Here is a 12,747-nt window from a genome sequence, read left to right on the forward strand (position 1 = left end):
TATTCTTTGCATCTTTATAACAATTCAGATTCCGTACCTAAGTGCCCGTAAAACTAGAAAAGTAGTCGATAGATTGACTTTTAGTTTGTTAAATACCCTTTTCTACTACATGTATTTGCGCGACTTAAGTAGAGTCGTCTAGCATGTCGTCACGGTAAATGACATGACGCTATGTTATCATCGCCGCCCTTAACGCATGGTGGGAGCGGGGCCCGATCAGAGAGCAAGTAAGTCGGGAAAGTTGCATGGAGTCGTCGATTTCCTCCCTAGGCAAGAAAAATCTTATAATAATTTATCATTCTCATCATCGTCATTTAGATCAATTGATGTCCACTGCTGGACATAGGTCTTCTAGGTAGGAAGTTCCGAGATCGTTGGTTTCCAGTGGCTCCGACTCCCAGACAACTCTTAATATCGTCTGTCTGGGAGTCGAGCAACGCTGCGTTTTTATCGGTGCGGGGTCGCCAGTCCAGCACATTGGGACCCAACGTACAACAGTTCTCAGCTATGCTGTGCTAAAAAATCACCTTAATGAAAAATACTTTACTTTTAAAAGAAAAAAAATGGAATCGTTATTTCGAAGTCATGTCTCTGAATCGCACATTAGTGATGGGTTTTATGGTTTCCTAGTACAATCTTTCCCACTAGCCTTTCAACCTCTCTGGCGCAGCGGGCGACGCTATGGTTTTGGGTTTGAAGTTCCAGGTTACCATGTGATCTTATGTAATATGAAAAACGATTTAACATCACGCTACGAGCGCAGGAGCAAGCGTAAATTTATAGTACGTTAGAGTGATGCCACTCAGTGGTTTGAGGTACATTGTGTAGAATTGCGGGTGAAATAGCGGTTTGTAGTGTAAAATTATCAGAAGTTGTAAGCGGACGAAGTTGCGGGGGTCCACTTGTGAAACAATAAATAAACTTTGATGTCATCATGTTCCATGTTAAAATTTGTGGAACAGAGACAGGTGAGATCCGTGTAAATAATAATGCATGAAAAAATGCTAATTTTAAAAAGAAGGCAATCTTTTTCTGCTTATGAATAGCCTTGCAATTTAAATATAAAAAGGGGTCTTTCCGATCAATTGAAAGAAGATTCCTAGGCATACATTTATTTTTCACCAATCGATTTTCAATGGGCAACTCGTACCATCTACGGTTCTTGCCACAAGGTGTCATATTTTGTGTGTGTATTATCCTAACTTAACGTCGATAGATATCACATGAGAGTTCGTGAAATGTTTTCCTCTCTCTAGGAATCACCTAAATCACTAGGCATCCGATTAAAGCGATTCCTAGGTTTCCGACATTGAGCTACTCTGGCTCTTCTACGGAACTCCTCATTCCTTATTCGATCTCGAAGCAATACTCCAAGCATAGTTGCTTCATCGCCCGCTGAGTGACCCTGATCCTTTATATTAGGGACATATAAGCGACTACGTTTCGGAGCCGTAAGTCATTACTGGCAACACGCACTTTTCGAAGACTTTCGATGATTTGGCATGGATTTTTGAATTTAAACTCTTCGCAACTCTATGCAGGTAGTTGGCATGGTTGGTGGAGTCAACATGGGTGACGGTGTGCAGTACGTCCGCACCATCGACGGGAGCTCGCAACAAGGCACGCCGCAACTCATATCTGTGCCCGTCACCTTACCGGGCGCTAAACCTGGTAAGTTTTGATTGATTGTTCAACTCATTACCGGCCCACTAACATAAAGCCAGCGTATATAGATTCGCTAGACTTGACATGCCTTTGAGTGAGTTTCTTGCCGGCTCTGTATCTGCCTTCCGAACCGGTGGTAAAGTCACAACAAACAGACTGAGTTGACGTTTCAAAAGTGCTTGTAAACTGGGCTTACTTGAAATAAATGAATTTAGAGTTTGGGGAACTGTAAATAATTATTATTACTATAGTATTTCGTTTACGTTTACGAAAATATCTGCGTCATCTCTGCATGAAAACAGGCGAGCGTTTTCGCAGGAAATATTTTTTCTTAATGCAACATATACAACAAAACCTTTTATTTCTGAAAAAATAATATAGATTTTGGATATAAGCAGATACTTCCGAACATCATAGGGCAGTTTTTCAAAATAAGTCAATCAAGTCTATTAAAAACGCACATAACTCCGAAAAGTTACCCGAAAAAACCCCCTAAAGGGAAGCTCTAACCCTAGGCTATCACCCCTTATACAACGTGTAAAAGAATAACGAAATAATATTGAAGGATGCATAAATATATTTCATTAAGAGTCACTCTGTAAAAATATTAAATCAAAAGATTCATATTTATTTTTCCATACAATCGAATTCAAAACATTCCTAGTGTTTACTTATGAAAACCCTATTGCAGATAAAAGACCGACACGCGCATAGTACTTACGCTACGCGACGCATACTTAATAAAGTGACAGAAGTCACAAGACTTTAATTTTGCATGTTAGGGCTGTAAATGATTTCATTCAGTAAAAACTATGGCAGTGGTTTACTCAAAAACTATTACGTTTTCGGTTTCACAGATAACATAAAGTACCTTTTACGCCTGTGAAGTATTATTACGGTTTTCATGTACACGTTGTATAGTAAATTAACTGATTATTTATTCTAAGTCAGAAATTCTCGACTTAATAAATGATGAACAAAATGTATGCAGGCGATCCGCAGTCGATAGTACAAATCCAGGTGCTGTCTCCGAACGTTTTGCAGCAACAGCAGCCGAAATACCAAATGCAAATACCTATCCAGGGCTTCCAACAAGGTAAGGCTAGAAGTATTGGTTTTAATACTTAAGAGTAATAGTAGAACTCGTCCAGTGTAGTACTACCGCCATTCTTATTTCTGCCGCCCAAGCAGCATTGTTTAATTCCGGTCTGAAGGATGCGATTGCCGGTGTAATTACAGGCACGTGTGGCTTGGCACCTACGCCCAAGATTTATTTATTTATTTTCACCAACATACACTGTTAATCTTATTATAACATGTACTTTATGTTTGTCAATTACAGGTGTAACATATGAGATTAATATACAATTACATATTATGGAGGGTAGAGGTAAGGAGAGTATCTGTGTATATGAAAAAGTGTCGTCAAAATGTATTAAATTAGGATGGCGCCACATTTGCATCAGGGTAACTCTTAAAAGAAGCGCCAGATATAAATATTGTTAGAGTAGGCTTGAAAAATAAACAAGGAAGTATGGAGATACAAGGAAGTAAGGTTATATTTACCACAATATTTTGTACAACGTAAGTTGTTGAAATTCTCAATAATTAACTACTTTAGTCGATAATGACATTAAATTTTTTAACTCGGCATACTTCAATTCATCTACGATTGCTACATTCATACCATACCCTGTGCATCCACCAGCGCCATTGTGGAGGATTTTTGAACTGTTATTTAGCGCAACAACTGGACACTTTTTCAACTTTTCTCCCATATAAGATGACTCTCCTTACCTCTACCCTCCATATTACATATACAATATATGTCACAACACTATTAATAGATAATAGATAAGTTATTATTCATTATTTATTCTGTGCCTAGGAAGTTTGACGCACATTATTGTCTATTTTTTTATAATTCTAATTTTAAAATTCTAAGGTGAACCATAGATTAGTTTGTTCGTTTTTTTTTTGAGTTTTGAAAACCTAAAGCAAAAGATTTGACAGTTTAATTATAAAAGTTAGGCCGCTACCATCTTAGATTGCCTTATCTTACTAACAGCAATCCTATTCAGTATATTTTCTTTCGGTTGCTACTCGGTGGTGCTCTGTCTGTATATTGCGATGGTTTAACAACTGTCAAATTATGCGTTAAGTATGAAATAGACCCAGTAGGCAACTTGTTGCAAAGTTACTGAATCAGGCCGCAGGTGAGATTGCAGACAAGGTTTAACTTGTAGTGGAAAAAAACATACAAATATTCTTTAGCTTGATCATGTAATTGATACCGATATAAAAGTAAGAGAAAATCAAAATAAAAATGAGTAATAAGAACTGAGATGTATACTTACTTCCCAACGTCCGCTATCAATATTCAATGCATCCACAATCCATTGATATGCCGCTTAGACAAGCTGCTATTTGTTAAAAATTGTATGTGTATATTTTTAACAATAACCACGTTACCAAGCAATGAATCCACAGATTACGGATAGATGGTATACTGAAAATGGACGTTAAAGAATACAACTATCTATTTATACTTTATACTTTATGACGGTTGACGGACAAAGGGCGGAAATATGTAGGACGCGTTCCCGCATGCCCTACGAAGTATTCCTCTGTTTACAGACCATGGTTTCCCACTTAACAACAGATGGACCTTCTGCTTGGCCCAACAATTATCGCTATAGAAAAAAAAACTATCATTGGGCACTTTTAGCTGTGGTATGTAAGTGCGAAACTGCAATACGAGTGTCCAAAGAACGCTAAGGATATTATGGAGGGTAGAGGTAAGGAGAGTCATCTTATATGGAAGAAAAGTTGAAAAAGTGTCCAGTTGTATGCGCTAAATAACAGTTCAAAAATCCTCCACAATGGCGCTGGTGGATGCACAGGGTATGGTATGAATGTAGCAATCGTAGATGAATTGAAGTATGCCGAGTTAAAAAATTTAATGTCATTATCGACTAAAGTAGTTAATTATTGAGAATTTCAACAACTTACGTTGTACAAAATATTGTCGTAAATATAACCTTACTTCCTTGTTTATTTTTCAAGCCTACTCTAACAATATTTATATTTGGCGCTTCTTTTAAGAGTTACCTTGATGCAAATGTGGCGCCATCCTAATTTAATACATTCTGACGACACTTTTTCATATACACAGATGATCCTCCTTACCTCTACCCTCAATAAAGGATATATATAGGATTCCAATATACGGGTGTGCCAAAATCGTGCGAATGAGAAAGCATGACATCAGCCGCATTTTATAAATCCATTCTTTAACTGTGCGGGTTGTCCGAAATAATCGGAGGTGTAGTTTGTTGTCAGCGGTGCAACGAGTGCCTAATTGGTATATATTCTGTAATATTTGTCTTATTTTTAACTTAATCATTTGATATGATTGACCGTTGCTGGACATAGGTCTTGTGTTGGACGTTCCAAATTCCACGGTTTTGTGCACTGGCGTGCACTGGGTTTTTTACCAGGGTATACAGCAGGAAAATTGCACGAAATGGAAAACACCGTCTTCTTATACGGGCTACATTTCAATTTGACGGTATGCAGTGCTTTTGTGCATGTATGAAGTGCACGCCACTGGTTTTGTGCCGATTGGGTCCAGCGGCTACCTGCGACGCGTTTAACGTCGTCTGTCGAACTCGTTAAAGGTCGACCAACGCTGCGCTTACCAGTGCGGGGCTGCCATTCCAGCACCTTGGGACCCCAACGTCCATCATTTCTCCGAGCTACGTGCCCTGCCCTAACTGACTTCATCAAGAGCCTATAAAAGTCCACTACTAAACTGAAGGCCTGCCAGTGGGAGGGTTGGCTTTTAATTATCACGCTCGATAAACAGGTTGGCGATCGCAGTAGATTGTAGTATTAGGACAGAGGACGTCGTTGCCCGCTCTCCTTTATATTCCCTCATACGTACGAATCCCGCAGGATGAGCAAGGACGGTGAGAACTGTATTCTGATCAGTCGCCACCACGCAGCAATTTTTACTTAACCTTCAAGTCAGTCAGATTTCTTACATACAATTTGTCTTTTGCAGGTGGCACTGTACTCACGTTAGCATACTCGCCGGATGCAAATGATAGTGGTGCTTTCCAGATCATAGGAAACACGCTGCCGGAAGGTGAGACTTTGGCTTTCGTAAGACCGCAACTTAAAAACAGAGTAAGGATAGTCACACAGTGGTCTGACCATAAAAATCTTATACTAGAACTTGTTGTTTACGTGCCACCTTGTCGGCGCGAGCGAGAACTCGCTCTCTCTCTTCTACTCTTAACGATTAGCGGTTTTGCCGGGAGCGACGGTTCGGCGACAAATGTTTTCTATAATAATAATAATAATTTAATAGTGAATTTAATAATTTTTTTTATTTTTCTTTTATAATTTCACTGTTTAAAATTAAAAAAAAAAAGAAGTATATAAATAAATGATAGATAATAATAATAATTTATTTGCTAGAATTGTGGGTCACAATAAGTTGTTTTACAATAATTAAAATCCACTCATACTCCTATAATTTACTGTCAACGACAGTGTGCAATTTTTTTCTGATTATACTGAATAATATTTAAACTCGTTGAAACAGAAGAAAAAAAAATATTAGTTAAGAAAATGAAATTATTTAAGTCGAAAGATTTCAAGTCAAATTTTAGATTTAATTTTCATTGAAATATTCGTTAACACTACAGTAAATTTTATCGGTAAGTGTTTTGAAAATACTCTTTATAACTCTCTCTCTCTTAATAACTCTTCTAAAAGTCGTGAGAGGCAAATTCTTATATATATAAAGTTATAGCCATGTAATACGAATTGTCTAAGTCTTCTTATTAAGATTTCTATGGGTCCGACGAAGCCATGGACATAGCATAAACGGTGCGGAGCGAGGACGGGACGGGATTCCCCAGCAGGGCTAACACGGATAGGTGATAAAAATTATATCCCCCGATTATATCCCCTGACATGGGATATAAAGAACGTGTCAACCTGCTAAAGCACGGGAACATGGAATAGGAGAAGTTAACTCTCGTTTATTATTACACATATATTATTTCCACTCGTGCGTCAGTGCTGTGACAGTCGATAAAGCTGTGGGAGAAGATATTTTTTGCATCCTTCCCCCGGGGATATTATAGTCCCCTGTCCATGCTAGCCGTGTAGGTGGAAACATCAAACTATGTATTCAAAAATGTGTGGGATTCGTTCCTAAATCAAATGAATGGTCGATACGAGGCCGTGTCTTTTTGGATTCTAAGCTTTTTATCGAAAAAAAAAAAGTTTTTAATACATCATCATTACCACAGTCCTAAGAAATACTTCATCATCATATTAATCCATTACCGGCACACTACAAGGCGGGTCTCCTGCCACAATGAGGGGTTAAGGCGTCCACTACGCTGGCCCAGTGCGGATTGGTGGACTCCACACACCTTTTAGGACATTATGTAGAACTCTCAGGCATGTTAATATATGAGTTTTTGTAACTCGGTCTGCCAACCCCCCTAGATTCAGGGGTTATAATAGAAACAAACTGGCAAAACCCCAGTTCATATTGTATGATGATGTTTCAATTCCATAGATATAATTTGTCTCCCCGGAGTAAGAAGTACAAAATCTCCAGGATTATTTTGTAACGTGATAATAATACAAACCTTTGTTCAGGTACATTCAGGATGCGGACAGGTGATTAGCATTTGACAGTTAATATATGTTCAGTGTTCTAACATTGGGGCCTATACACCAATCAGTCATATTGCACCTTATCTAACATTTAATTACATGGGACATTCATGTGTTGCTTTGAATAGAGAATGTCATACATATGGCAACGTTAGAACGTTTTTTAAGAGCTATGTCGTAACACTATCTTGTAGCATTTCATGTTATTTGTATACAAATCACAGGGTGTTTGGGCACTTGTAGTATGCGTTTAGTTTTTGTTTTAATATCACGAAGCAATCCATTTTTTTCCAGATAAAAATAGTATCCCTTCTTTTTTTTTTTCTCTTTAAGGATATCCATGATATATGTCGGCGATACGCCAGGGTTTTCACGCTCGGTGTCCATTATATTAAAATAACGTACTAAATATCACGTAGTTTATTTTCGCACAATTGCTAGTATAGAACAGAGCCGTTTTACATAAATTAAACGCTTTTATAGTTTCCTTACAAAGGCTAAAACGGATATAGCAAATACAACTTCTTATGAAACAAACAAATTAAATTAGGTACTGCAAAATAACTCTTAAAATATTCCTTAATATTTATAATAAATGTTTAATCAATTTAAATTACTTAAAATGATTAATCATTTATATAATACAGATGTTTGTTCATTTAATTGCAACAAACATTAGTCAGTGTATAGATGGCGCTGCAGGCAAGATTTAAAATGAAATAAAGAAAGACTTATTGCATGAAATAATAAAGTTTGATACAGAATAATGATATTCATTCTATAAGATATTAATTTGAACATTTTCACAGAAAATAAAGTAGTTTAACAATAAATGGAACATCAAACATTCAAACGGTCAAAACAGTGTCTATTAAATATCAGGCCCTAATAAGTAACGGTTTCATGTTAACAGATAACTATTTGAATTTAAATCTGATATATTTCAGATATTTCTTTAATAAAATATTCACTTTAACGATAAACTAAAACATAAATATCAATAGTTGCCAATTATTGCCGACAGGTGGCGATTTGCTCCCTTATATATTATGAAAATTAAGCTTCACTGATTGTTTGACGAACAATTTTCATGCTTCGGTTTCGGAGCGAAACGTGCGTAGAGGGTACATTACCGAAGATCTATTTGGTGTGGAGTATAAGGATTGAAGAAATTATAAACTACACCACACAGATTCTCCTTTGCTTTTCGCGGAGTATAGCAAATTAAGCTTAATTATCATAATTTATCATGGATATCCGCAAAGTAACGCCTGCTTCTATCCAATATTTAAAAACGGTGAGCTTGACCGTGCAGGCTCGACTTTACGTAAAATAAACTTAATTTTTATGAAATTAAAATTCATTAAAAAAAATTCGGAAACGACCGGATTTGAACCTGCGACTCTAGGGCAATCGCGGCCTGAGCGCTTTAACCAATTACATTTTAATTTTTTAAAAATAAATATAAAATAAATACTACGACAATACACACATCGCCATTTAGCCCCAAAGTAAGCGTAGCTTGTATTATGGGTACTGAGATAGCTGATGAATATTTTTTTATGAATATAATACACATAAATACTTATAATATTCAGATAAATACCCAGACACTGAAAAACATTCATGTTCATCACACAAACACTCTCTAGTTGTAGGAATCGAACCCACGGCCTTGGACTCAGAAAGCAGGGTCGCTACCCACTGCGCCACTCGAACGTCAAATAAAAATCCGATGTAAGCGTTCCCTAGTTTTAGTGAAAACGGTTAGTAATCCGTAAGTTACGAACATATCTATTGCCAGCTTATGTGTCATGTGTCTCGGACAGGTCTGCAAGTGCTGGCAGCGATGCCGCAAGAGATGCAACTGATACACCCTCAACAAGCGCAAGAAAACAAGGACCAAGTACAGCAAGCTATACAGCATCAGGTAAATAATGTGTACAAATGAATTATGGGAATTAAGCTTAATTTGCTTAAATAATCCGCGAAAAGTATGTAGTATATGTAAGGTGTAATTTATAATTTCTACAGATTCACCTACTTTTCGCGGAGTATACTAAGTTTAATTTTCATAATATATCATGGAATTCCGCAAAGTAACACGCCTGCTTATATCCAATATGTGCCAAAATAATTCTGGCTAGGCCATCCCTCGTTTTTTTTTTAAACCACTTTGGTATTTTAGGGCGATGAGAATTTTTATGGGGTGGTTGAAGCATCAGAATTAACCAACATAAAATGAACCACAAAAAAATTAAGGGACAAATGTAGCGTATTTCATTCACTATATCAGGTACAGAAGTTTACTCCGGTGTATTATTACACAAATATTATTTGGATATTTTTTCTACTTGTGCGCCAGTGCTCTGAAAGTTGATAAAGCTGTGGGAGAAGATATTTTTTTTTTCCTTTCCCTGGGAATAAAATCTCCTGCCCATGCTAGCCGTGCTGGAGACAATTATCTCCCCGGGAAAGGATAAAAATTTACCTTCTCCTACAGCTCTATCAACTCTCAGAGCACTGGCGCACAAGTGGAAGTAATATCCAAATAAAAAATGTGTATTAATAAAAGGGGGTAAACTTCTCCTATTCCATCTTCTAGTGATTTAGCAGGTGGACACGTTAATTATATCCCCTGTAAGGGGATATAATTTTTGTCTCATGCCTGTGCTAGCCTCAGGGTAATTGTATAGTTCACTATATCAGGATGTAGCGTACTAACCGATAAGGGTTATGAGTTAAATATTTATTTATTTATTGCCATTTCAATAAGAACGTACAAAACCACCAATTATATTAATTAAATTAATTGATTCCAACAAAATATAGAATAAAATAAATAAGAATACTTGACTAATGAAATTCATTGATATATAACTGTCATATACCATTTTAGACTGCATCGTCACCTCCAACTGGGTGCTTCTAAGGTCTTACTTGTAGTGGAATATAAAAAAAATTAAGTTTGCAAAAACTATCCTACCTGTTTCCTACGTCACCTATTCTTGATCAACAAAAGAAAATAATAGAGAAGCGTATAAGGCTCGTCAGGGAAGCATTTACCACGGGTATTTCTGCCGCCTAGCGGTTTTGCTGTGTTCCAGTCCGAAGGGCGTGGTTGCCGGTGTAATGAAATGAAATGAAATGAAATTATATTCGCTGAATATGAGCTTCTCTCTCTCTTATTATAATATAACATTCCTCCATATTCTACTATTAAGCATGCGAAATGTAAAGTGCACAACAAGAACAATCATTACACATGTCTGCAAAATCTTGTTGAGCAAGCATTGAAAAGTTAATAATTAAATTATACAGGTAATATCAATGTTATCATAATAATGTCAAAATAATATTATTTTTAATTCGAAGTCAGATACTCGGATATTGTATAGAAACATTTTGTACACAGCTAGTGCGCCAGATTTTTCTTTAAAAAAAACGCGTAGGTTGATTTTTTAGACCGGCATCTTATTTATTGTAGACTAGCCGTTGCCCGCGACTTCGTCTGCATTTGATTTTGTTTTTTGATGTGGCATTCAATTTTGTTGTAGTTCTAAAAAACTTTAAAATATTCAGTATCGCTAATCCTTAAATGAGGGGTTTGCTGCTGTCTGCTGAGGAGTTCTGTCCTCTATCTCCAACCACAGTTTCGGCAAAATTAAACACATATTATAACCTCTATACTTAGTACAAAAATATTTTTTTAAATCGGTTATAATTTGTCGGAGTTATGGTGTAAAATCGTCAAACACTTTCATCCTCTCTCCCAAAGGAACCGAGTTTAATGTCAGGATATAAAGTATCCTATATTACTTCTAACACTTCCAAGAATATGTGTCCAAAGTTTCATCAGGATCGGTTTTGTAGTTTTTGCGTGAAAGCGTAACAAACAAACTTACATTGACATTTATAATATTGGTAGGGATTTTAACGCACATAGCAAAGAGGGTGTAATTACAGGCATATGAGGTAACACCTATACTTTGTACGCCGTGTTCTTTGTATACCCTGAGAAGTGTTTATAGGCAATTGTTTTCTACTAGCATGTGGCCCATCTGCTCAGTCTGACAATAAATAACTATTTAAAAAAAGAATTTTTCATTTGAAATTTTTTTTTTCTTCACCAGGTATTTATAACGCCAAACAACCAGATAATAATAAATGGCCCCGACGTGAAGTCTCAAATGACAAACAATAATCCTGAAATCACGAATATCATTATAAAGGAGGAGTGCGATGAAAACGATGACGTGAGTACCTTTGTTTATGTTCTGACTGTGGATCGAGAAGTCCGGTGTAGATAGAAAATATAAAATACAAAATAAAAATAAATATACTACGACAATATAAACATCGCCATCTAGCCCCAAAGTAAGCGTAGCTTGTTTTATGGGTACTAAGATGACTGTTGAATATTTTTATGAATAATATACATAAATACTTATAAAATACAGATGAACACCGAGACACTGAAAAACATTCATGCTCATCACACAAACATTTTCCATTTGCGGGAATCCAACAAGGCTGGGGCCTTGGACTCAGAAAGCAGGGTCGCTGTCTACGGCACCAGTCGGCCAGTACTTTGTCAATTTTAGGATGATAATTTTGATAGCTTGTAAAGATTATGTGTTGTATAATTATTAATGAATATATTCGATTATCGATTATTCTTTTTCTTGTTCTAATAATAATAAATAAAACATGGCCATGCTGTATGGACAGATTATAATTTAATGATTCAATTATTTTTTGATAATTAAATTCCTATCCATTAATGACTTTTACACTAGTGGACACTAGTGAATTTTATATAATTTATATCCAATTAATAATAAAAAATAACTAATAAGGAAAAGAAAATAATTATCACAATGAATTAATTTACGTGCATGTAAAATTATAAAGTAAAGTACAAAATTAAAATAAGATTTTCGTGGTTAATCAACATTTCTTAAATATAGTTCAACGGGCACATACTACGATAATATTTTGGATTTGTCGATATTTCGACCCAGTCACGACGGGACCACGATCCATGCAACTATATTTAAGAAATGTAACCGTGAACCGTGTACCCGTTGAAGCTATATTTAAGAAATGTAAAGTACAAAATATTTTAATGTCATAATTTTGACGGCCGAGTGGCGCAGTGGGCAGCGACCCTACTTTCTGAGCCAAGGCCGTGGGTTCGATTCCCACAACTGGACAATGTTTGTATGATGAACATGAATGTTTTTCAGTGCCTGGGTGTTTATCTATATATTATAAGTATTTATGTTTATTATTCATATAATTATACATCAGTCATCTTAGTACCGATAACACAAGCTATGCTTACTTTGGGGCTAGATGGCGAAGTGTGTATTGTCG

At 36.3% G+C, this 12,747-nt stretch overlaps 1 protein-coding gene across 5 annotated transcripts in view; it reads left to right on the forward strand.

The window, feature by feature from the left end:
- The window catches only part of LOC120629146 (zinc finger protein with KRAB and SCAN domains 5-like), a 28,324-nt gene that overhangs the window by 4,581 nt on the left and 10,996 nt on the right, over positions 1 to 12,747 (forward strand). For 3 of the 5 annotated variants that reach the window (XM_039897944.1, XM_039897941.1, XM_039897943.1), the window contains exons 3-8: positions 1,542 to 1,671; positions 2,657 to 2,761; positions 5,732 to 5,815; positions 7,351 to 7,371; positions 9,198 to 9,298; positions 11,502 to 11,624. In XM_039897944.1, the coding sequence (XP_039753878.1) occupies positions 1,542 to 1,671; positions 2,657 to 2,761; positions 5,732 to 5,815; positions 7,351 to 7,371; positions 9,198 to 9,298; positions 11,502 to 11,624 (564 nt within the window). The remainder of the gene's footprint in view (positions 1 to 1,541; positions 1,672 to 2,656; positions 2,762 to 5,731; positions 5,816 to 7,350; positions 7,372 to 9,197; positions 9,299 to 11,501; positions 11,625 to 12,747) is intronic. The other 2 variants (XM_039897942.1, XM_039897945.1) reach the window with 1 other exon arrangement.

This window comes from Pararge aegeria, chromosome 14 (genome assembly GCF_905163445.1).
Source record: "Pararge aegeria chromosome 14, ilParAegt1.1, whole genome shotgun sequence".
Lineage (NCBI taxonomy): Eukaryota > Metazoa > Arthropoda > Insecta > Lepidoptera > Nymphalidae > Pararge > Pararge aegeria.